Genomic DNA, 27,237 nt, shown 5'->3' with positions numbered 1-27,237 from the left:
TAATTTGTTCAGAGCGCTTTGAACAGCGGGTAGTTAGAATGCAAGAATGCGTCTTTTTGCGAGACTGCCCTTGAAAAAGGTCATGTCTCGTTTTGTTTTGAATTTTCTCAATTGCAATATTGATCTGATCATTTTTGTACCCCCTCTCCTTGAACTTTCTTTGAGTCTCAGCCATATTTCTGTCGAAATCTGATTGTTTTTTTCAAATTCTTTTGATTCGACAGAATTGGCTGAAGGGCAAACTATTTTTCAAGGGAAGTGGGTGACAACTGTCATCCCTCAACAAACTGTTACGATCAGTAGGTTTCCTGTAAAGATCAGTGTATAGAACATTATTTTCACACAAGATCAGAAGATCAAGAAAACTGATTTGACGTGTATCAGATTGCGTAGTAAATCTCAGATGCTCAGAACAGGAGTTAAGAAAAGTATGGAATGCCTGGAACTGTTTTGCATCACCCCTCCATAGAACAAAAATATCATCAATATACCGTTTCCAAATAATAATGTTAGGCAAGAAAACATTTTCGAGAGGATTGAAAATAGACTGTTTCTCCATGTAACCCACATACACATTAGCATAGTTAGGAGCCATGGGGGATCCCATAGCAGTACCCTTCGTCTGAATAAAGAAATCATTTAGAAACATGAAATAGTTGTGTGTAAGTACTATTTCAGCCAATGTTATAATGCATTCACTGGAAGGTAGTTTATTGGGGTCACGTTGCAATATTACCTCGCCAACATCTCTCCTGTCATGTCTCTTCACCTGTCAATGCTGCCGTGCTCAAGTGTCATTCCGGAGTAAATTAAGACCTCTGCTTTTCCTGGAGATGGGCGAGTAATTCATAGCCTATCATTTTACAGGACTAAATAAGACCATATTGGGAGCAGGCAGCTATGATGGACAGTATGCAATTATAGCAATAACACATTTTGTTGTTGCAAATGCAGTGGATATGGTTGCTCTCATCAAAATCTACCCTTCATCCATTATTTCGCAATTCATATTAAACCCGATGAGTTGTTTTTCTCTGCACATCAATGACTTGCGGCTGGAGTAGGACCGTTTATTATAAGGCCATGTGGTATGACCAATGAGAGTGACCGTGTATTGCAATCAGCGAATAAAACATAATGAATCACCAGCCATGGACGCTACAAGCATCACATTACAGTAGAACGTTATGCACCTTCAAGCGTCTCATCTGTGTTTGGGGGTTGTAGTTTTATTCTATCATCTCTAGCTTCCGATTTGTGCTTCAGTCAGTCATAAAGAACAGCAGTTCCCATAATACAGCAAACACACCACAACTCTGTGATGCATGTGTTTATGTTACTGTTCTAGGTTAGTGGAACAGTTGAGCCAAAGAGACGCCGTTATGCATCTTTAGAACCGTTGTTTTCTGACACCGTTTTCTGACACTTTGCCTCACTTTAATCTAATAGTGACGACTCAATTGGAGACCAAAAAGGCCAGAATAAGGTACGTCACAGTAGAAGAAACTCTGTCGATCTGTATCTGCGTAGAGTTCTCCCTCTGCAGACAAAGGAAAACTAGCTTATTGTCCTGTTTAGTGATGCTAACGCACAAGTATTTGTTGTTGGTGCACAAGTTTTCTTTTCTATTTCAGATTACGGTGAGATCGGTTAACGGGCCCGATGGTCCTGATTATTATTGCTTTTGCGCATAAAAGAGAGAGTTTATGTTGTACTAACTAGTCTAGTGCAATGGCTCTCAACCTTTTTCGTTTACTGTAGCACCAGCTGAATGTTGCTTTACCCGCAGTAGCCCTGAAGTACCTCCCCATGTCCCTCATGTGCATTTTTACCAGTAGGCCAATGATCTCACGAGTCTTCTCAAGTACCCCCTGTGGTTAGGCCAAGTACCCCCAGGAATCCTAGTACCCCTATTTGGGAACCATTGGTCTAGTGCGCACACTGGAGGCTACTGCTGCTAGGCTACTGCTGCTAGGCTACTGGGCCTTGTCTTGAACACTCATCTCCTGCGGTGTTATTTGAACACTCACACAGTTTAGAGGTATTTTTTGTTTTATCTTATATAGTAAAATACGTCGTTTTTTAATCACAGATTGTATTATTTGTGGACTTTTGTTAATTTCTAACAAAATAAACATAACACAAATGCTCTTGTCAGGTGGAATAATGCAGGTTGTTTTTGTTGTGCTTCTTAATGGGTTATACATGTCCTATAAACGTGGTATTACCTAATACACATTCAAATCAAATGTTATTCGTTTTGTACACATATTTTGCAGATGTTGCAGGTGTAGCGAAATGTTTAGCTCCAACAGTGCAGCAATACCTAACAATACAAAACAATACACACAAATCCAAAAATAAAAATACATTATTTAAGAAATATAGAAATATTAGAACGAGCAATGTCAGAGTCAGGAATATAAATACATATGTATATGATGGTGTGTATGGACATTATAGACAGTATATGAATAGAAAAGGTGTGTACAGCAGTAGTTATATAGGATGAGCCTTGACTAGAATACTGTTTATACATATGAAGTGGGTTAAACAGTATATAAACATTATTCTCAAGACTCACTATTTACCTTTTGTAATCTTTGTAATATGGAGAATATGTTAGTCAAATACAAGTTAGAAATGACCTACTGCTCCATACCGTTCTCTGTCACAATGCCCCTGTTAACTTTGTTCATTTGAGGTTACATTGTATTACTGGGATTTAGACTGAGTCATGTAATCCTAAAGATAGTCACCTTTACCTCTACCTACATGTACATATTACCTCAATTACCTCGGCTAACCTGTGCCCTGCACATTGACTCAGTACCGGTCACCCCTGTATATAGCCTTGTTACAGTTTATTTTATTGTCTAATTTTTTAAATGTATTTATATTTTTTATATTTTTTACTTCATTTTATTTTAGTAAATACTTTCTTAACACTTATTTTTCTTAAAACTGCATTGTTAGTTAAGGGCTTGTAAGTAAGCATTTTACTGTAAGGTCTACACCTGTTGTATTCGGCACATGTGACAAATAACATTTGATTTGATTTATGCCAGTACAATAGTGAACGGTACCTCTCCTGTTGGCTACTGTGTCTCGGCCTCAATACTAGATTATGCCTAACTGTGTGAAATGATTAGGGTGGTTCAGCTTTGCAGTCAGCATGCTTAGAGTGCAATTCAAGTCCCACGTAGCTGTTGACTTTTTAAGCATGAAGTCATCTGTAGGCCTATATGCATGTCGACACATAACTAGAGTGGTGAACAATAACAATAAGACATTGGGCAATGGCTGAAATAAATAGTCTGTGACAGTGTTGTTGACATTTGGCAGAGTGTCTTTGTGTGTGTGTTGTCATGTAGTAGAGGTAATGAATCATGGTAGTTATGGGCCTCACTGTCATCGAGGTGTTAGTAGCCCAGGGGTATGGGAGTGTCAGGGCTGAGGGTGTCAGGGGAAGGGGTGTCAGGGGGCTGGGGCTGGGGGTGTCAGGCAGCTTGAGGGTTCAGGGTGCCGGGTCTGTCATGGTGTAGGGGGTGTCAGGGTCTGGGGGTTCAGGGTGCTGAGTTTGTCAGGGTGTAGGGGGTGTCAGGGTCTGGGGGTTCAGGGTGCTGGGTTTGTCAGGGTGTAGGGGGTGTCAGGGTCTGGGGGTTCAGGGTGCTGGGTCTGTCATGGTGTAGGGGGTGTCAGGGTCTGGGGGTTCAGGGTGCTGAGTTTGTCAGGGTGTAGGGGGTGTCAGGGTCTGGGGTGTCAGGGTGCCGGGTCTGTCATGGTGTAGGGGGTGTCAGGGTCTGGGGGTTCAGGGTGCTGGGTTTGTCAGGGTGTAGGGGGTGTCAGGGTCTGGGGGTTCAGGGTGCTGAGTTTGTCAGGGTGTAGGGGGTGTCAGGGTCTGGGGGTTCAGGGTGCTGAGTTTGTCATGGTGTAGGGGGTGTCAGGGTCTGGGGGTTCAGGGTGCCGGGTCTGTCATGGTGTAGGGGGTGTCAGGGTCTGGGGGTTCAGGGTGCTGGGTCTGTCATGGTGTAGGGGGTGTCAGGGTCTGGGGGTTCAGGGTGCCGGGTCTGTCATGGTGTAGGGGGTGTCAGGGTCTGGGGGTTCAGGGTGCCGGGTCTGTCATGGTGTAGGGGGTGTCAGGGTCTGGGGGTGTCAGGGTCCCGGGTCTGTCATGGTGTAGGGGGTGTCAGGGTCTGGGGGTTCAGGGTGCTGAGTTTGTCAGGGTGTAGGGGGTGTCAGGGTCTGGGGTGTCAGGGTGTAGGTGGTGTCTTTCCCCCAAGCCTCTACATGACCTCCATATGCTCATTGAAGAGATCCACTTACATTGAACAAACACTCCCAGAGTAAACCTCTCTTTCTCTCAGCCATTTGTTTCACAGCAGTCACCTCTTACCTACTTCTCAATGTGCTCCTCTGAACAGGTCCTTGAGTTCCAGACAAATATATACTGTATGTCAAATATTTTAAATTATTTTAGGTGTGCTTAATTTAGCTTGAAGTTTGCATTTTTGTGACTACTCTATTGGTTCTGTCTTATCAAACATTTCAATCAAGTGCAGCGCAAGTATGTAAAAGTGTTTGACTAATTTATTTGTGGTTATACGTATTGTGAAATAAAAGGGATGCCTGACTGTATTTTTCCTCCCTTTACCATGTATTCCCACAGGTGTTCGCCAGTCTACCTGTGTTACTGTGTTGCCATGGAGAAGGCTTGGAGGGTGGAGTTTAGGAACGTGGGTAGTAGCTACTTCCCTCAGAGCCGCGTGGAGTGCCACTACAGTATCAGCTCACAACATACCTGGGCCAACCATGACTGGGTCGGACTCTTCAAGGTAAAGTTAACCTGATCAAGTTAACCTGATAACTACAAACTGAGTGTGAGGAGTGGCAGACTCTGTTGAGTGTAAATAAAGTGGAATGCAAAACAATTCTTGATGTATTAACAACCAGAATTGTTGTGTGTTTACGTGTGTGCCTCCCTGTCTATCTCCCTGTCCCCTTGTCGGTGTCTCTCTGTCTCTCAATGTTGATCTCTCTCTCTTCTCTCTCCGCTGACTCCCTCAGGTGGGATGGTTGTCAGTGAAGGACTACCACACTTTTGTCTGGGCCCTGGCCCCGGCAGGCTACCAGGAGGGCACAGATGTCAACTGCTGTGTCCATTTCCAGGGTACTGCTCTCTTTTCAAACCCTTCCTCTATTTCTGACAGTGTGCCTGGTCAACATTTATACGCTGTTCAGAGACTATAGCATACATAAATCCAGTAATTTACAGGTTTAGGGTATAAAGTAATGAAATAAAGATAGATATCCACACTTAATAAAAGTGTGAGAGCGTTCAACAGTGTGTTGGTATAGATCTGTATTTCACAACATTCATACTCTGCCAAGGTCTGTAAGGAAAAGCTCTAACTTTGAATTGATCTTTCAGTAAATGGAATTAGCCTGTTGGACGGTACTGTAGGCTCCTGAATGATATTTAAAGCAGAGAAAGGACTCAATAAGTTACATTGTGTTACAGAAAGGAGATGATCAGATTGTTTCCCTCTCTCTCTCTCTCTCTCTCTCTCTCTCTCTCTCTCTTTCTTTCTCTCTCTCTTTCTCTCTCTCTCTCTTTCTCTCTCTCTCTTTCTCTCTCTTTCTTTCTCTCTCTCTCTTTCTCTCTCTCTCTTTCTCTCTTTCTCTCTCACTCTCACTTTCGCTTTCTTTCCATTCCCTGTTTGAATTTAAATAAGTCATTGTCCGGCTTTGAATCAATCCCTTTAAGAAGTAGGAGCTTGAATAATGAGGATGAGAGGGACAATGGTACAAAGACCAGACCAGACTGAATAACCAAGCATACATTACATTACAGCAGTCAGGGGTGAATATAGAGTGACAAGTGTCCTCACAGTAGTTTACAAACTTTATGCTGTGACAAGTGTCCTCACAGTAGCTTACAGACTTTATACTGTGACAAGTGTCCTCACAGTAGCTTACAGACTTTATACTGTGACAAGTGTCCTCACAGTAGTTTACAGTCTTTATACTTTGACAAGTGTCCTCACAGTAGTTACAGACTTCATACTGTGACAAGTGTCCTCACAGTAGTTTACAGACTTTATGTTGTGACAAGTGTCCTCACAGTAGTTTACAGACTTTATGCTGTGACAAGTGTCCTCACAGTAGTTACAGACTTTATACTGTGACAAGTGTCCTCACAGTAGTTTACAGACTTTATACTGTGACAAGTGTCCTCACAGTAGTTACAGACTTCATACTGTGACAAGTGTCCTCACAGTAGTTTACAGACTTTATGTTGTGACAAGTGTCCTCACAGTAGTTTACAGACTTTATGTTGTGACAAGTGTCCTCACAGTAGTTTACAGACTTTATGTTGTGACAAGTGTCCTCACAGTAGTTTACAAACTTTATGCTGTGACAAGTGTCCTCACAGTAGTTTACAGACTTTATACTGTGACAAGTGTCCTCACAGTAGTTTACAGACTTTATGCTGTGACGAGAGTCCTCACAGTAGCTTACAGACTTTATACTGTGACAAGTGTCCTCACAGTAGTTTACAGACTTTATACTGTGACAAGTGTCCTCACAGTAGCTTACAGACTTTATACTGTGACAAGTGTCCTCACAGTAGCTTACAGACTTTATACTGTGACAAGTGTCCTCACAGTAGTTTACAGACTTTATGCTGTGACAAGGGTCCTCACAGTAGCTTACAGACTTTATACTGTGACAAGTGTCCTCACAGTAGTTTACAAACTTTATACTGTGACAAGAGTCCTCACAGTAGCTTACAGACTTTATACTGTGACAAGTGTCCTCACAGTAGTATACAAACGTTATACTGTGACAAGTGTCCTCACAGTAGCTTACAGACTTTATACTGTGACAAGTGTCCTCACAGTAGTTTACAGACTTTATACTGTGACAAGTGTCCTCACAGTAGTTTACAGACTTTCTGCTGTGACATGTGTCCTCACAGTAGTTTACACACTTTATGTTGTGACAAGTGTCCTCACAGTAGCTTCCCTTTGTAATCTGTAATGGTTTGCAAGCCCTGCCCCATCCGACGAGTGTCAGAGCCGGTGTAGTACGATTCGATCTTAGTCCTGTATTGATGCTTTGCCTGTTTGATGGTTATAAGCTTCCGGGTTAGAGTCCCGCTCCTTGAAAGTTACAGCTCTAGCCTTTAGCTCAGTGCGGATGTTGGCTATAATCCATGGGCATACTAATGTATAAGGGCAGGCCGAGCAGATGACCTAATTTCATTCCGGTTTGCTTTGTGAAGCATAAACAAAATAAACAAGGAATACGTTGATACACACCGAAAGCCGGGACTCCACAGATCATGAGGATGTCTTATTTGTCTGCCAGTGACCTACTGTTATTGATCACCAACCCCGAGAGTCAAAATGTTTATTTAACACAACTTTTTCACCAAACATCTTACAAGGTAAGCTTCCATTCGGTCTGTGTTTGAGCTATAGATACATGGGGAGGTATGAAATGAAACCTTTAGGCTGGTAGGAACAAATCCAGCCTATTGTCAATGTTATCTGATGATGTATGACTTAATGAAAACATTGAATGTCCACAGAGTGACTATATCTTTGCACATGAGAAATATGATGAAAACACTTGGATATCCCCCGTTTTGTCCCCAGACACCACCACAATTTTTGAGAGAGGTTGGTGTTGTAGAAATGTTGTGTTTATAGTGAACAATAACTTTTAGGCACATCCAGTGTGCAATTACCACATTCTGACAGTTTGGAGAGGTTGAAAGGACACTTGAATGTACCCTGGATACCCCATAACACCACCACAATGTTTGGGTGAAGTTGATATAGTAGAAATTATGTTTTTATACTGAACAAATAGCATTTAGGGATTGCACTTGGAAACATCCCGTGTCCACACCTGACACCACTTACTAAAACATCTGCCCATTTCTATTTGTTAGGACTATCAACCCCATTTTGTTCCCTGATATTGTTCACATGTTGTGGAAGCCATCTGATGTGTTTCCAGCTCTGGGCATCAATAATTCACTCATAGCTTGTCAATGAAAGAATACTTAAAAAAACAACAACAAAAAAACGGTTATTTTGTGTGTGCTTAATCTTGTGTATTCTGAACTACGTAACTCCAATCTATCTTTTGATCATTTCCTTATAATCTCCCAGATGTCTTCTTTCCAAATATACCAAGTTTTGGCATGTCAGAATCATGTAATTACACATGAATAGCAGTTACTTTTGGGTATGTCTATTTAGGCAGTAAACAAAATTTTGCCTTTACATTTAAGAGGATAGGCATGTAGACATCTAGTTAAATAATCCATTGACCATTTCCCTTTACCCCTCCCTCCCTCGTGCAGCCTCCTACCTGCCCAAGCCCAGTTCCCAACAGTACCAGTTTGTGTACGTGGATGGGAAGGGGGAGGTGTGCTCTGCCAGCCCCCAGTTTACCTTCAGTGCCCCCAAGCCTCTGGAAGACCTGGTCACCCTGGAGGAAGGAGCCCACGGAGAGGAGGGAGGGACTGACATGCTGCTAGTTGTACCCAGGGCTGAGCTACTGCAGGTGAGCAGAGAGGAGCGGGGATAGTTAAGAAGGAGGGGGATCAAAGTACATATTTCCATCTTTCACTTATAGAGAGAGTGAATGAAAGTGGATGAAATGTATGAACAGAGGTGGTAATCAATACACTGTTCCAAAGAGATGGAAGATGGAGATCGAGATCATGTTTTAGGGGGACTCATTTTCTCTCTTTCTCTCGATCAGAGTCGCCTGCAAGAGTGTCTGCGTGAGCGGGCCGAATTGATCCATGCGCGGGAGGGGGCAGAAAGGATGAAGCAGAGAGAGAAGGAGAAGTACGGGAAGGCGAGAGAGGCTTGGGACAGAGGAAGTGAGCAGCTGGAGAGGAACATATCTGAGCTAAAGGAAGAGCTGCGAGAGAGCAGAGACAGGATGGAAGAGATGGAGAGGAGGCAGGAGGTAATGTAAAATTACAAGACAGGGTTAATGTCCATGCCAAGGTTGTTGATTATATCCAAGGAGCCCCAGTGTCTGTGTAAAATGTGATTGGACGTAGATAGGCAAGATCACAACCCCAGATGTAAATGATCTTGTTATGTTAAATGCCAAAGCAGCAGGAGTTCATTTACAAGTCTAATATGCTTTTCCATCTACAAGGAGGCTCAGGATACCATACTTAATAGAATATATACAGGTGAAGTCGGAAGTTTACATACACCTAAACCAAATACATTTAAACTCAGTTTTTCACAATTCCTGACATTTAATCCTAGTAAAAATCCCTGTCTTAGGTCAGTTAGGATCACCACTTTATTTTAAGAATGTGAAATGTCAGAATAATAGTAGAGATAATGATTTATTTCAGCTTTTATTTCGTTCATCACATTCCCAGTGGGTCAGAAGTTTACATACACTCAATTAGTATTTGGTGGCATTGCCTTTAAATTGTTTAACTTCTCTGGGATATGTGGGACGGTAGCGTCCCTCATAGGACATCATGTTACACAATAAATTTATGTTTTGTTCGATAATGTGCATATTTATATCCACAAATCTCGGTTTACATTGGCGCCATGTTCAGAAATGCCTCCAAAATATCCGGAGAAATTGCAGAGAGCCACGTCAAATAACAGAAATACTCATCATAAACTTTGATGAAAGATACATGTTTTACATATAATTAAAGATACACTTGTTCTTAATGCAACCGCTGTGTCAGATTTCAAAAAAACTTTACGTAAAAAGCACACCATGCAATAATCTGAGACGGCGCTCAAACATAACAACATTTCTCCGCCATGTTGGAGTCAACAGAAATACGAAATGACATCATAAATATTCCCTTACCTTTGATCATCTTCATCAGAATGCACTCCCAGGAATCCTAGTTCCACAATAAATCGTTGTTTTTTCGATAATGTCCATTACTCATGTCTAAGTAGCTACTTTTGCTAGCATGTTTAGTGAACATGTCCAAACGCTCGCGCAAATGCAGGCGAACTCGGACGAAAACTTCAAAAAGTTATATAACAGGTCGAATAAACTGGTCAAACTAAGTAGAGAATCAATCTTCAGGATGTTGTTATCATATATATCCAATAATGTTCCAACCGGAGCATTCCTTCATGTCTGTAGAAGTTATGGAACGCACGGCGGTATCATGAGGAAAGCTCATGACCAGAAACTGGCAATCTGCCAGACCACTGACTCATTTCCCTCCCATCCGGCCCCACAACACAGCATAAGCTTCATTCCACATTCTACAGACTGTTGACATCTAGTGGAAGACGTAGGAAGTGCAAACAGATCCATATCTTACAGGGAATTGAATCGGCGATGAGTTGAACATTGACCAGTCTCAGAATTCTCACTTCCTGTTTTGATTTTTTCTCAGGTTTTTGCCTGCCATATGAGTTCTGTTATACTCACAGACATCATTCAAACAGTTTTAGAAACTTCAGAGTGTTTTATATCCAATAGTAATAATAATATGCATATATTAGCATCTGGGACAGAGTAGGAGGCAGTTCACTATGGGCACGCAATTCATCCAAAAGTGAAAATGCTGCCCCCTATCATAAAGAAGTTACTTGGGTCAAACGTTTCGGGAAGCCTTCCACAAGCTTCCCACAATAAGTTGGGTACATTTTGGCCCATTCCTCCTGACAGAGCTGGTGTAACTGAGTCAGGTTTGTAGGCCTCCTTGCTCGCACATGCTTTTTCTACCCACAAATTGTCTATAGGATTAACCATTTTTGGAAAAATTGTGAACAATTGTTGGAAAAATTACTTGTGTCATGCACAAAGTAGATGTCCTAACCCACTTGCCAAAACTATAGATTGTTCACAAGAAATTTGTGGAGTTGTTGAAAAATGAGTTTTAATGACTCCAACCTAAGTGTATGTAACTGTAGATTTTATACATCTCTTTCTTTCTGGCTCTTTCTTTCTCTCCCTTTCTCCTCTTTCTCTTTCTCCCTCTGTCTCTCTCTCCCGTTGTCTCTCTCCCCCATTACAGCAGGTGGAGGCGTCAGGGGAGGCCTTGGCTCAGGAGAAGAGTTCCATACTGGCCAAGAAAGCAGCCAGCAAACAGCGAATCAGAGAGCTGGAGGATGACATTAAAGCGCTAACACTGAAAGCTGTGGAACGAGAGACTGAGCTGGAGAGGTCAGAGACTTTCTCTATCTCCCTCAACCTCAATCTCAATCCTTCTTTTGATCTTTCTCTATCTCCCTCAATCTCATCCCAACTTTTGATCTTTCTCTAGCTCCCTCAACCTCAATCTCAACCCAACTTTTGATCTTTCTCTAGCTCCCTCAACCTCAATCTCAACCCAACTTTTGATCTTTTTCTATCTCCCTCAACCTCAATCTCAATCCTTCTTTTGATCTTTCTCTATCTCCCTCAACCTCAACCTCAATCCTTCTTTTGATCTTTCTCTATCTCCCTCAACCTCAATCCTTCTTTTGATCTATCTATCTATCTATCTATCTATCTATCTATCTATCTATCTATCTATCTATCTATCTATCACACGGGGCCCGTTAACCAGAGAATAGTTTAAGAATAACAAGCACAAAGATGGAAAGATAAAAGATTGAGGGAGACAAGGAAAGAGAAAATGTCTTTAACTTTTGGAAGTGTAATGTTTAATGTACTCTTTTTCTGTTTATTATCTATTTCACTTGCTTTGGCAATGTAAACATATTTTTCCCAAATGCCAATAAGCCCATACATTGAACTGCAATTTAATTGAGAGAGAGAGAGAGAGAGAGAGAGAGAGAGAGAGAGAGAGAGAGAGAGAGAGAGAGAATGAGAGAGGGAGAGAGAGGGAGAGAGAGAGGGAATGAACTACAGGACAAAATACAAACCCTCCAATCCAAAAAGGCCTGTGGGGTTGATGTTATCCTAAATTAAATGATAAAATATACAGACCTCAAATTCCAATTAGCAAACTCTTTGACATCATGCTCAGCTCTGGCATATTCTCCAACATTTGGAACCAGTGGAGTGGAGACAAACTTGACCCCAATCACTACCATGGGATATGTGTCAACAGCAACCTTGGGAAAATCTTCTGCATTATCATTAACAGCAGACTCCTACATTTCCTCAGCGAAGATAATGTACTGAGCAAATGTCAAATTGTCTTTTTACCAAATTACCGTACGACAGACCACGTATTCACCCTGCACACCCTAATTGACAAACAAAACAAAACAAAGGCAAAGTCTTCTCATGCTTTGTTGATTTCAAAAAAGCTTTTGACTCAATTTGGCATGAGGGTCTGCTATACAAATTGATGGAAAGTGGTGTTGGGGAAAAAATATACATTATAAAATCCATGTACACGAACAACAAGTGTGCGGTTAAAATTGGCAAAAAACACACACATTCGCTTCCACAGGGCCGGTGGATAAGACAGGTATGCAGCTTAAGCCCCACCCTCTTCAACATATATATCAACAAATATATTCTACAAAAATATCCTCCGTGTACAACGTAGAACACCAAATAATGCATGCAGAGCAGAATTAGGCCAATACCCGCGAATGATCGGGCCCCGTGTGGCTCAGTTGGTAGAGCATGGCGCTTGCAACGCCAGGGTTGTGGGTTCGATTCCCACGGGGGGCCAGTACAAAAAAGTATGAATGTATGTACTTGTAAGTCGCTCTGGATAAGAGCGTCTGCTAAATGACTTAAATGTAATGTAAATGTATCTATCTATCTATCTATCTATCTATCTATCTATCTATCAATTCAATTCAATTCAAGGGGCTTTATTGGCATGGGAAACATGTGTTAACATTGCCAAAGCAAATGAGGTAGACAATACACAAAAGTGAAACAAACAAAACGAATTAACAGTAAACATTACACATACAGAAGTTTCAAAACAATAAAGACATTACGAGTGTCATATTAAATATATACAGTGTTGTAACAATGTACAAATGGTTAAAGCACACAAGTTAAAATAAGTAAGCATAAATATGTGTTGTATTTACAATGGTGTTTGTTTTTCACTGGTTGCCCTTTTCTTGTGGCAACAGGTCACAAATCTTGCTGCTGTGGTGGCACACTGCTATTTCACCCAGTAGATACGGGAGTTTATCAAAATTGGATTTGTTTTCAAATTCTTTGTGGGTCTGTGTAATCTGAGGGAAATATGTGTCTCTAATATGGCCATACATTTGTCAGGAGGTTAGGAAGTGCAGCTCAGTTTCCACCTCATTTTGTGGACAGTTTGCACATAGCCTGTCTTCTCTTGAGAGCCTGGTCTGCCTTCGGCGGCCTTTCTCAATAGCAAGGCTATGCTCACTGAGTCTGTACATAGTCAAAGATTTCCTTAATTTTTGGTCAGTCACAGTGGTCAGGTATTCTGCCACAGTGTACTCTCTGTTTAGGGCCAAATAGCATTCTAGTTAGCTCTGTTTTTTTGTACATTTTTCCAATGTGTCAAGTAATTATCTTTTTGTTTTCTCATGATTTGGTTGGGTCTAATTGTGTTGCTGTCCTGGGGCTTTGTGGGGTCTGTTTGTGTTTGTGAACAGAGCCCCAGGACCAGCTTGCTTAGGGGCCTCTTCTCCAGGTTCACCTCTCTGTAGGGGATGGCTTTGTTATGGGAGGTTTGGGAATCGGTTCCATTTAGGTGGTTGTAGAATTTAACAGCTCTTTTCTGGATTTTGATCATTCGCGGGTATTGGCCTAATTCTGCTCTGCATGCATTATTTGGTGTTCTACGTTGTACACGGAGGATATTTTTGTAGAATATATTTGTTGATATATATGTTGAAGAGGGTGGGGCTTAAGCTGCATCCCTGTCTTATCCACCGGCCCTGTGGAAGCAAATGTGTGTGTTTTTTGCCAATTTTAACCGCACACTTGTTGTTCGTGTACATGGATTTTATAATGTATATTTTTTCCCCAACACCACTTTCCATCAATTTGTATAGCAGACCCTCATGCCAAATTGAGTCAAAAGCTTTTTTGAAATCAACAAAGCATGAGAAGACTTTGCCTTTGTTTTGTTTTGTTTGTCAATTAGGGTGTGCAGGGTGAATACGTGGTCTGTCGTACGGTAATTTGGTAAAAAGACAATTTGACATTTGCTCAGTACATTATCTTCGCTGAGGAAATGTAGGAGTCTGCTGTTAATGATAATGCAGAAGATTTTCCCAAGGTTGCTGTTGACACATATCCCATGGTAGTGATTGGGGTCAAGTTTGTCTCCACTCCACTGGTTCCAAATGTTGGAGAATATGCCAGAGCTGAGCATGATGTCAAAGAGTTTGCTAATTGGAATTTGAGGTCTGTATATTTTATCATTTAATTTAGGATAACATCAACCCCACAGGCCTTTTTGGATTGGAGGGTTTGTATTTTGTCCTGTAGTTCATTCCCTCTCTCTCTCCCTCTCTCTCCCTCTCTCATTCTCTCTCTCTCTCTCTCTCTCTCTCTCTCTCTCTCTCTCTCTCTCTCTCTCTCTCTCTCAATTAAATTGCAGTTCAATGTATGGGCTTATTGGCATTTGGGAAAAATATGTTTACATTGCCAAAGCAAGTGAAATAGATAATAAACAGAAAAAGAGTACATTAAACATTACACTTCCAAAAGTTAAAGACATTTTCTCTTTCCTTGTCTCCCTCAATCTTTTATCTTTCCATCTTTGTGCTTGTTATTCTTAAACTATTCTCTGGTTAACGCTAACTCTGTCTTTGTGTGTAGGATGAAGGAGAGGGACAAAAAGCAAGCAGTTCAAATGATGGAGGATGAGAAAGAGAGGAAAGTTCTGCAGGTACTATAATGACTTGGATTTATTTAGTGCTTTTCTAAGTGTTTTTCACTACCAACGTGTAGTGTCTTACCTGGGTGAAGCATAGCAGCCATTTTGTTCCCAAACCCTAACCACACATCATGTCTGATCCCAAACTCCTCATCCTCCTCTTCTTCCTCTCTCCCTGTGTCTTCCTCAGCTCAAGCTGGAGCAGACCGAGGGGGAACTGCGGAGCCTGTCTGCTGAGTTCCAGGGTCTGAGGAGCTCCCTGGCCCAGAGAGACACACACGCCCTGCAGCTACGGGATACCATCACCACCCTCACACACAGACTCAACATGGCACAGAGGAAAGAGGTGAGCCTGGCAACACCCTTACACACCATCACCCACACACCCTCACCACCCTCACACACAGGCTGAATACAGCACAGAGCAAACAGACGAGACTGGCACCACCCAGAGAGGGATAAGTACAGTTAATAAAAGGATGTAAGGGATTGGGAGGGGAAGAACAGAAGACAATACAACAGGAACATGGCAGTACACATTGCTGTCCCTTGTCCTTACCAGTCATCTATAAAAACACTGCTGTTGAGGTTATTTGAACCAACATTGCAAACTTTGCTGGTTGGAAGTATAGGGATGGGAAGTTGGATAGGGAGTGGCGAGGGTGATTAAAGACAATGCAACAGGAAAGTACCCAATGTTCCATGGCCTCACCAGTCATCTAACAAAACCATGTTATTGTTGTTGAACTATCATGGCATCCCACTCTCACCCTCTTCTCATCTTTCCTATCAGGCGGAGAGCGAGGCCTCCCTGGCTGAGATGTGGGGCCTGCGAGAGCGTCAGGGGGCCAGGGAGCGTGGTGCTGAGGGCCTGAAGGAAGAGCTGTGTGCTCTGGTGGGTCAGAGGGACCAGGGCCAGACAGAGCTGCACCAGGCCAGGCTCCAGGCGGCACAGCTCACCCTGCAGCTAGCCGACGCCAGCCTGACTCTGAGGGAGGGCAGAGCACACTGGGCCCAGGAGAGACAGAGCCTGCAGCGCACCACTTCGGTAGGACACCACCGCAGACAGTAATAATCATATGGATGGACCTAAACATATGAATTGGATTACTCAAGTAGTCATTCACCTTGAATGCAAGTAGCAGAATGTCTTAGCAGCAAAATAACATATCAACATTCTTTTGACTGTGTGGTAGCCTAGCAGCAGGTAGCCTAGTGGTTAAGAGTCTTGGGCCAGTTACCGAAACGTCGCTGGTTCGAATTCCTGAGCCGACTAGGTGAAAAATCTGTCGATGTGCCCTTGAGCAATGCACTTAAACCCTAATTGCTCCTGTAAGTCGCTCTGGATAAGAGCATCTGCTAAATGACTCACTACTGTAAGTCTCTCTGGATAAGAGCATCTGCTAAATGACTCACTACTGTAAGTCGCTCTGGATAAGAGCATCTGCTAAATGACTCACTACTGTAAGTCGCTCTGGATAAGAGCATCTGCTAAATGACTCACTACTGTAAGTCTCTCTGGATAAGAGCATCTGCTAAATGACTCACTACTGTAAGTCGCTCTGGATAAGAGCATCTGCTAAATGACTCACTACTGTAAGTCTCTCTGGATAAGAGCATCTGCTAAATGACTCACTACTGTAAGTCGCTCTGGATAAGAGCATCTGCTAAATGACTCACTACTGTAAGTCTCTCTGGATAAGAGCATCTGCTAAATGACTCACTACTGTAAGTCGCTCTGGATAAGAGCATCTGCTAAATGACTCACTACTGTAAGTCGCTCTGGATAAGAGCATCTGCTAAATGACTCACTACTGTAAGTCGCTCTGGATAAGAGCATCTGCTAAATGACTAAATGTTAACGGTATGTTTCTCACCCTGGCAGAAGGACAGAGTGCGTCTGGAGAAGCTGAATGGAGAGATGCAGCGGATTGAAGAGAAGCTTCAGGAGGAGAGGATGGAGAGAGAGAAGGTGGAAGTGGAGCTGGGAAGAGAGAAGGACTGTAACCGGGTAAAGAGGAACACCTACTCTATCACATGGAAATCAACATTTACAGATATGACCAGATACAACAACAAACTTGGAAATCAAAATCAGCTCTCTATACACACCAGTGGAGGCTGCTGAGGGGAGGACGGCTCATAATAATGGCTGGAATCGAGTAAATGGAATGATATCAAACACATGAAACCCCAAAAAAATGTGTTTGATACCATTCCATTGACTACATTCCGGACATTATTATAAGCTGTTCTCCCATCAGCAGCCTCCACTGATACTCAAATGTGTCCTCTATAGTATTGAAAACCATTCAGACTTGTTGGTCCTGTATGGCTCAGTTGGTAGAGCATGGCACTTGCAACTCCAGAATTGTGGGTTTATTCCGATAAAATACTTTATTTTAGGTTATTATATATTTCTGTCAACATGCTGAAACCTTCAAACTGGAAAAACTAGTCTCTTTGATTACTTATGATGTGCTGTGCTGCTGATCAGGCTGTGTATAGCAGTATATGACTCCTATTGATGACTGCCCCCTGCAGGTGCAGCTGAGTGAGACACGCAGGGAGCTCCAGGAGCTGAAGGCCAGTCTGAGGGTGGCCCAGAAGGAGAAGGAACAGCTGCTGCTGGAGAAACAGGCAGGACCACTTCTCTATACCTGTCCACCTCTTCAACCACCATTTCCCCTCTCCCACTGTCCACTTACATTCACATTTCTGAATCAACTGCTATCCCCTATCCACTACTCCAGACGCTCTCTGTCCTTTTGCCATGGGGAGGGAGACACACACACACACACACACACACACACACACACACACACACACACACACACACACACACACACACACACACACACACACACACACACACACACACACACACACACACACACACACACACACACAGATAATAATTCCTACGACACTACAGTGGTAGGCTTGATTACCAACAACGACGAGACAGCCTACAGGGAGGAGGTGAGGGCCCTCGGAGTGTGGTGTCAGTAAAATAACCTCACACTTAATGTCAACAAAACAAAGGAGATGATTGTGGACTTCAGGAAACAGCAGAGGGAGCACCCCCCTATCCACATCGACGGGACAGTAGTGGAGAGGGTAGTAAGTTTTAAGTTCCTCGGCGTACACATCACGGACAAACTGAATTGGTCCACCCACACAGACAGTGTGGTGAAGAAGGCGCAACAGCTCCTCTTCAACCTCAGGAGGCTGAAGAAATTTGGCTTGTCACCAAAAGCACTCACAAACTTTTACAGATGCACAATCGAGAGCATCCTGTCGGGCTGTATCACCGCCTGGTACGGCAACTGCTCCGCCCACAACCGTAAGGCTCTCCAGAGGGACAACGCATCACTGGGGGCAAACTACCTGCCCTCCAGGACACCTACACCACCCGATGTCACAGGAAGGCCATAAAGATCATCAAGGACAACAACCACCCGAGCCACTGCCTGTTCACCCCGCTATCATCCAGAAGGCGAGGTCAGTACAGGTGCATCAAAGCTGGGACCGAGAGACTGAAAAACAGCTTCTATCTCAAGGCCATCAGACTGTTAAACAGCCACCACTAACATCGAGTGGCTGCTGCCAACATACTGACTCACTTTAAGCTCACTTTAATAATGGAAATTGATGGAAATTGATCAAAAATGTATCACTAGCCACTTTAAACAATGCCACTTAATATAATGTATATGTATATACTGTACTCTATATCATCTACTGCATCTTGCCATCTTTATGTAATACATGTATCACTAGCCACTTTAAACTATGCACTTTTATGTTTACATACCCTACATTACTCATCTCATATGTATATACTGTGCTATCTACTGCATCTTGCCTATGCCGTTCTGTACCATCACTCATTCATATATCTTTATGTACATATTCTTTATCCCTTTACACTTGTGTGTATAAGGTAGTTGTTGTGAAATTGTTCGGTTAGATTACTCGTTGGTTATTACTGCATTGTCAGAACTAGAAGCACAAGCATTTCGCTACACTTGCATTAACATCTGCTAACCATGTGTATGTGACAAATACAATTTGATTTGATTTGATGTGTCTAGAAGTGTAGAGGCTAGGGGTTAATATGTTGTCTTGGGATAACAGTTGTGTGTGTAGATGAGTGTCTGACGTTGCTGCTCTCCTCTGTACAGGACCTGATGGAGTACATGCGTCAAGTGGAACAGAGGATGGAGGCTGTGGCAGACGCCAAGTGGAGCGCTGCAGTGTTCGCCCCCACCAGTGAGCGGACACACCCACACTAAAACATTGTGGACCCGGCCCTAACACTGAGCTGTATGTACAGCAATACAGCAGTGCTCATTTGATCTCTGGGCTGTCACAACAAGAGATTCTATTTCTACACCGAATAGAATCTGAGATTAATTAAACCTATCATGAGGTAGATACGTAGACGGAGACTAGAGCCAGGAGTTTTGCCCCTCCAGGGAGAACTCCTGACCCTTGCCGTGCTCTGTTGATCACTTAACACTGTTTTTTCCACTCTGTGTGTCTGACAGGTCTCCCTGACAGTTCTCTGTCTGACTCTGAGGATGAAAACCCTGAGGCCTTGCAGCCCCCCCGCCAGCCCTCTCTGTCCTCCCTCCCTCTGGCCCACTACAGTCTGTGTGACCCCCAGACCCAGCCTGACTCCCTGCTCCCCTCCACCCCCCCTTCCTCCCCCAGGGATATGTCACGGCCCCTCTCCCGAGGGGGCGTAGTCATCAGCCAGCCCGCCCCCCTTTCGTTGCCAAGGCAATCAGGAGATACCCTGACACACAGCTCTGAGTCGGTAAGAGACGGTTTCAGATGCTCTTACATGCGCACACATACAAACACACACACATACACACACACACACACACACACACACACACACACACACACACACACACACACACACACACACACACACACACACACACACACACACACACACACACACATACAAACACACACACACACACACACACACACAAACACACACACACACACACACACACACACACACACACACACACACACACACACACACACACACACACACACACACACACACACACACACACACACACACACACTCATTCTGGGCTCATATCCTGTACAATTAGCCTGGCTGTTTCCTTTGGCTTATAGCCTGGTGATAACATGACTTATCATCTTTTGACTGTGACACATTTGGTTTAGTTGTTATCATGTGAAGGTAATTAGGCCTGCCTGTGCACTATAGCATTATTGCACTATTGTTGCTTATTACACTATTGTGGCTTATAACACTATTATGGCTTATTGCACTATTATAGCTTAGACATTGACTTATTACACTATTATGGCCTATTGCACTATAGCTTATTACACTATTATGGTATATAACACCATAGCTTATTACACTATTATGGCTTATTACACTATTATGGTTTATTGCACTATTGTTGCTTATTACACTACTATGGCGTATTACACTAATATGGCTTATTACACGGGCATGGCTTATTACACTATTATAGCTTATTACATGGTCTTATTACACTATTATAGCTTATTACATTGGCTTATTACACTTATGGCTTATTACACTACTATGGCCCACTACACTACTATGGCTTATTACACTATTATAGCTTATTACGTTGACTTATTACACTATTATGGCTTATTACACTATTATGAGGTATTGCACTATTATGGCTTATTGCACTATTATGGCTTATTACACTATTATGGCTTATTACACTATTATGGCTTATTGCACTATTATGGCTTATTGCACTATTATGGCTTATTACACTATTATGGCTTATTACACCTTTATGGCTTATTGCACTATTATGGCTTATTGCACTATTATGGCTTATTACACTGTTATGGCTTATTGCACTATTATGGCTTAGTACATTGACTTATTACACTATTATGGCTTATTGCACTATTATGGCTTATTATACCATTATGGCTTATTACACTATTATGGCTTATTACACTATTATGGCTTATTACACTATTATGGCTTATTGCACTATTATGGCTTATTAGACTATTATGGCTTATTACACTATTATGGCTTATTGCACTATTATGGCTTATTGCACTATTATGGCTTATTACACTGTTATGGCTTATTGCACTATTATGGCTTAGTACATTGACTTATTACACTATTATGGCTTATTGCACTATTATGGCTTATTATACTATTATGGCTTATTACACCATTATGGCTTATTACACTATTATGGCTTATTACACCATTATGGCTTATTGCACCATTATGGCTTATTACACTATTATGGCTTATTACACTATTATGGCTTATTACACTATTATGGCTTATTACACTATTATGGCTTATTACACCATTATGGCTTATTACACTATTATGGCTTATTGCACTATTATGGCTTATTACACTATTATGGCGTATTACACTATTATGGCCTATTACACTATTATGGCTTATTACACTATTATGGCTTATTACACTATTATGGCTTATTACACCATTATGGCTTATTACACTATTATGGCTTATTACACTATTATGGCTTATTGCACTATTATGGCTTATTGCACTATTATGGCTTATTACACTGTTATGGCTTATTGCACTATTATGGCTTAGTACATTGACTTATTACACTATTATGGCTTATTGCACTATTATGGCTTATTATACCATTATGGCTTATTACACTATTATGGCTTATTACACTATTATGGCTTATTACACTATTATGGCTTATTGCACTATTATGGCTTATTACACTATTATGGCTTATTACACTATTATGGCTTATTGCACTATTATGGCTTATTGCACTATTATGGCTTATTACACTGTTATGGCTTATTGCACTATTATGGCTTAGTACATTGACTTATTACACTATTATGGCTTATTACACTATTATGGCTTATTGCACTATTATGGCTTATTGCACTATTATGGCTTATTGCACTATTATGGCTTAGTACATTGACTTATTACACTATTATGGCTTATTGCACTATTATGGCTTATTGCACTATTATGGCTTATTGCACTATTATGGCTTATTATACTATTATGGCTGATTACACTATTATGGCTTATTGCTGGACATGTATATGATTATTACATGTGTGCCTCGCTGCTCTCTCTCTCTATTTCTGCGTGTGTGTATTTGTGTGTGTGTGTGTGTGTGCAGGAGGAGGAGGGTGACACAGCCCTATGTGGAGGACACAGCTCTGGAGACGAGACAGCTCTGCTGCTGCCTGAGACCACTGTCCTCAGGTAACACACACACACACACACACACACACACACACACACACACACACACACACACACACACACACACACTGTACTGTCATTCTCCACGCACACACACACACACACACACACACAAACACACACACACACACACACATACACACATACACACACACACACACACACACACACACACACACACACACACACACACACACACACACACACACACACACTGTCATTCTCCTCACACACGCATGCTTGCACCGACCCTCAGGCATTGCAGACACTCATACAGTCATGTATTGTACATGCACTGCACACTCAAGCAGACACTGTCACACATACTCTCGCTCTCTCTCACACACACACACACACACACACACACACACACACACACACACACACACACACACACACACACACACACACACACACACAGTATTTACGATGATAGGCTGAGTATGGCTCTCAGAGATGGAAGTTTTCAATATCAGGTCGTAAAAGAAGTTGAATGAGGGTGAGGAGGAGGAGGAGAAAGAGATGGTGTAAGACAGTGTAAGGCACAGTGAGTGACGCATGGAGGGAGTGAGGGAGGGGAGAGGGAGGGGGGGGATAAGGGAGGACAAGGGGACAGATTCGTTGACAGCAGGCTGTAGCAATGATTTGCCTACAGGCTAGTACCGCAGTCACGGGCCAATTTTCAGCATCATTAAAGCACTCTCTCTCCCACCTTTTCCCTCTATATTTCTCCCTCCCTCCATCTCTCACCTCTTTGTTTTCATATGCATTCCTTTTCTACAGTTCTGCTGTGCCTTGACTCCACTACAAATGTATCAATTGGGACGATAAAGATATTGATTGATTTGATTGATTGATTGTTCACCACCTTTCCTTTCTTGGTTGTTCCCTGTCATCAGTGACCTGGCTGACACCTCTCAGTGGTAGAGTGGCGAAGCAGGATCAGATCTACACCAGCACTGGCTGTTTGGCCAGTACTTTAACTTGCCTATTCAGCACACAAGCACACACACTACAACTCAACTCTACTCTTGACAAACTATGTTAATATGCAATTTGCTTTTACATTTTATATGAACTTTTTCTTTGACGTATGACTTTAAGCTGTTGTGTTGCCCCCATTATACTTAACATGGTCTTAAGAATGACATAATACCTGTCGTAATAGCTCAAATCGTAGTTACGACCTGACATAAGACTGTTATAAAGCGTAAAACATTTGACATTTTAAAGGGTTAATTCGATTTTTAATAGTAATGTTTTATAACAGGGTTATTTCAGTTGCAGGAGGAGTTGATGTCGTGAGCTTTGTGAATTGTGTTATGTCACTTTATGAGACATCATGACAGGTCACTAATTTACATAAGTCAGTTATTAAAGGCTCCCTCTGATTTCAGTCGAGCCAGAAAGAAATATTGTATAATTGTTTCAATGTTTCGTCTCCTAGAAAAGAACGATGAAAAACATTGCATTTATTTGTTACAGTATATTCATAGTAGCCTGGTTGAGTCAGTCTGGTTGATGATGCTATATTCACAGTTCTCTCCATTTAAAATCTAAAAGTTGCTTTGAACTTTCTGTCTGCGCAGCAAATTCTGTAATAATAGTTATTGAAACACACTACAACTATATTAGAAGAATCCTTGTAAAGTACTGACACATAACATGATTTTCCTCATATTCAAACCTAAGATGTTATATTATAAGCACTTTCTGTTCTTCATTATTAGTTAACTTTTGCTTTATTAATGCTGTTCTAGTGCTAGTTGAGAGGATAGTTACAGACAGAGAAGCATCTGAAATGGGAAAAACAGTTGAGAGGATAGTTACAGACAGAGAAGCATCTGAAATGGGACAAACGGTTGAGAGGATAGTTACAGACAGAGAAGCATCTGAAATGGGAAAAACAGTTGAGAGGATAGTTACAGACAGAGAAGCATCTGAAATGGGACAAACGGTTGAGAGGATAGTTACAGACAGAGAAGCATCTGAAATGGGACAAACAGTTGAGAGGATAGTTACAGACAGAGAAGCATCTGAAATGGGAAAAACAGTTGGTGGAAGTTTGGAAATAGAGAGATTAATCAAGATGAATGTTGAATGGTAGAGCAGAATGGTAGTTGTTAGAGTGGTCGGAGTGACATTTTAATGTTCTCTCATGTTTTTATTAAACTCATAATATATTCTATCCTCATCTACATAAAGCTATTGCTCCTGCAGGCTGATGGCTGTAGAGTCCCTGCAATAAGAGCATACATCATACCACATTTGAACCTTAAATCAGTGTTTGGTTTTAAAACTAAATCAATGTATTCGTTCTAGATGACCAGTTTTATTAGACTAGACGTACAGTACATGGTTTGCACAGCTCTGCTCTAGAGTGATGCAGTTCTACTTTTGTGCCTAAAAAACTAATTGGGAAATGAATAGTCTCTTCTTCAGCCAAGCGTCATCAGTCTGGCAAACAAGACTAGTAAACTAAGGAATCTCATGATAACATAATGTAATTTAAGGATGCAAATGTTACAAGACTATGGAAGGTTTGCCTGGAAAATATTATTAGTACTGGTTTAATAATACTATATTTTTCATGATTTTCAACCAATACTCAACTTTAGTTGTATCGTAATGAAGCTAGATTCTGGTTTAGTTTAAGCTAATGATGTTTGATAAGAAGAGAATACTAAAGCTAGGTCATTTAAAGGGGCAATCTGCGATTGTTGTTGTTTGAACTGCAGATTGCCCCCTTTAAGAAAGAAGAAGGTGCTAGGGACACTTTTTGCTTGGTAGATTTGTAATTTGCTGTATTTGCACCTGTTTTTTTGCAATAAGAGATGTTTTGGGGGCTACATTTAAATGTTATTTTTACACTTGGATACTCCTTATTAATCCAGTCTATGTTATTATCATAATCATTACCATAGTGTTTTGTTTATTACTCTTTTATTTTTCTTTCTCTGATTTTCTTTCTAAAGGTAAATGTAACCTCTCACAACTATCTGATAAGGTTTGAAATGTTCGTCCAAAGGTTAGAGATATTGGTTCTACTGTATAGGACATCACTGTGTTCCTTCACGCAGAGGTGTAGCTGTAGTGAAAGTGTGACATCTGTAACATATACAGTGCCTTCAGAAAGTATTCATACCCCTTGACTTATTCCACATTTTGTTGTGTTACAGCCTGAATTCAAAATGGATTAAATATATGTTTTCTCTCAACCATCTACACACAATATACCACAATGAAAAAGTGAAAACATGGTTTAATTTGCACATTTATTCAAAATGTAATACAGAAATGCACTGTAATTCAACTGTGATGGACATCCTTGATCATTGAAGGCTGAGCTTCAGAGGGTTTTGGAGTACCCCTCTTCGTCTCTACACCCTTTCAGCTCTACCTCTAGTGTAATCTAGTACTTACACCTCTATTTGCTACCGTGGGTGAATTTGACATGCTGGTATGTGCACCTAAAGTTGCGTAGCACTGAGATCTATCCTTTTTGTTGACGTCATTTTAGATTTCTGTGGGAGTTCTATTCTATGTGTACTGTGAGCTACATGAGGGTATGCTGAAACTTTCTTCCAGGATACCTACTCTCATTGCAATACGGCTCCAGTGGTTTGCTGGTGTGTATGATGTTTTGTTTGTTGAAGTCATCTTACCTATTTAAAAAAAATTATATTCTTTGGTATTTATATATAGGTTCATTAAGCGTGTGGATTGGTTTCTGTAATAATAAAATTTAAAAAGCGGATCTGTATCATTTGTGTCGAATGTGCCTGTTTTTTTTGATGGAAGAGAAATATTCAAACATTTTGGGTTGCTTCCTTCAGGGTATGACATTTCTGATACTAATTTGCTAATCACATGTCTCATCTTCTCTTCTGAATATCTATCTCCTCTCTCTTCCATTCCCTCTCACTCACTCCCTCTCTTCTCTGACCTCGGACCACATTCTGCATTCTTTTCTTACCCTCCTGCCTCTCTTTACCTGTACCTCTCTCCTTCCCCAACTCCCCCTCTCCTTCATCTCCTCTGCTCTGCACCCTCCAGCTCATGTCTGGGGTGACGGTGGCTAATTATAAAATCAATGATGCCGGGCTGCCTGGTTTACAGCCTGCTCTAAAACCTTAACTGGGAAATCACTGGTGGATTGATGTCTCCCTCATTCTTTATCTGTTTTAATTAGAAATGTAAAAGATATGAAGAGCCAGAGGCATCTTACTAGGATTTGTCTCAAATGGCACTCTGTTTCCTATATAGTGCACTACATTTAATCAGAGCTCTGGTTAAAAGTAGTGCACTATACAGGGAAATTGGTGCCATTTGGGATACAGCAATAGGCTTTATGACCTCTGCCAGGCAGGCTGCCTGCCCCCCAGCTCTCTGCCTCTTGCCCAAATCACTTTTTTTCTTCCACTTTATTTCTTGTTTAATTCTCCACCCCCCCTTTTTCTTCTTCCCTGGTCCCTTCCTAGTCTACCTTCCTCACTCGCCCTTGTCTGTGGTATATTCACTCATCTCTCACTTTCTCCATTACCCTTTTAAGAGCAGCTCTCTCTATCATTCCACTCTCTCCCGTCCTCCCTCTTCATGCTTGTCTCTTCCTATAGTGAAGGTTTTAAATTGATGATAACTGTTGAGCGTGAAAAACCCTCATTCTTAGCTAGCTAGCTAAAGTTATACTGCATCTGAAGTAAATCTGGCTACATCACAATGATGAAAAAAATACGGTTGTCAGACTAATTATTTGCCTCCTTTTGAAATGTCATCGTGTTTGGTGTGACGTTGATTATAAACTCAGCAAAAAAAGAAATGTCCTCACTGTCAACTGCGTTTATTTTCAGCAAACTTAACATGTGTAAATATTTGTAGGAACATAACAAGATTCAACAACTGAGACATAAACTGAACAAGTTCCACAGACATGTGACTAACAGAAATGGAATAATGGATCCCTGAACAAAGGGGAGGTCAAAAGTAACAGTCAGTATCTGGTGTGGCCACCAGGTGCATTAAGTACTGCAGTGCATCTCCTCATGGACTGCACCAGATTTGCCATTTCTTACTGTGAGATGTTACCCCACTCTTCCACCAAGGCACCTGC

General features: G+C 41.6%; 1 protein-coding gene and 1 non-coding gene across 3 annotated transcripts; both read left to right on the top strand.

The window, feature by feature from the left end:
* The first annotated feature begins 1,304 nt into the window (after nt 1-1,304).
* LOC129829703 (calcium-binding and coiled-coil domain-containing protein 1-like) lies at nt 1,305-25,890 on the top strand. 2 transcript variants are annotated; one of them, XM_055891564.1, is made up of 15 exons: nt 1,305-1,486; nt 4,670-4,835; nt 5,068-5,170; nt 8,381-8,583; nt 8,785-8,997; nt 11,057-11,205; nt 14,767-14,836; nt 15,015-15,170; nt 15,618-15,872; nt 16,710-16,835; nt 17,369-17,464; nt 19,012-19,099; nt 19,378-19,649; nt 22,042-22,127; nt 23,027-25,890. In XM_055891564.1, exons 2-15 carry the CDS (start codon nt 4,704-4,706, stop codon nt 23,052-23,054), a joined length of 1,977 nt encoding a protein of 658 aa, XP_055747539.1. In that variant the 5' UTR covers nt 1,305-1,486; nt 4,670-4,703; the 3' UTR covers nt 23,055-25,890. The 2 variants fall into 2 exon arrangements, with proteins under 2 accessions (XP_055747539.1, XP_055747540.1); XM_055891565.1 differs by lacking the exons at nt 22,042-22,127; nt 23,027-25,890 and having other exon boundaries at nt 19,012-19,153; nt 19,378-19,465.
* trnaa-ugc (transfer RNA alanine (anticodon UGC)) lies at nt 12,598-12,673 on the top strand. The gene has a single exon. It is a non-coding gene; the product is annotated as a tRNA-Ala (tRNA).
* Nucleotides 25,891-27,237: the final 1,347 nt, after the last annotated feature.

Source organism: Salvelinus fontinalis, chromosome 31 (genome assembly GCF_029448725.1).
Source record: "Salvelinus fontinalis isolate EN_2023a chromosome 31, ASM2944872v1, whole genome shotgun sequence".
In the NCBI taxonomy this organism is placed as follows: Eukaryota; Metazoa; Chordata; class Actinopteri; order Salmoniformes; family Salmonidae; genus Salvelinus; species Salvelinus fontinalis.
This window is presented reverse-complemented; position numbering and strand designations above follow the sequence as displayed.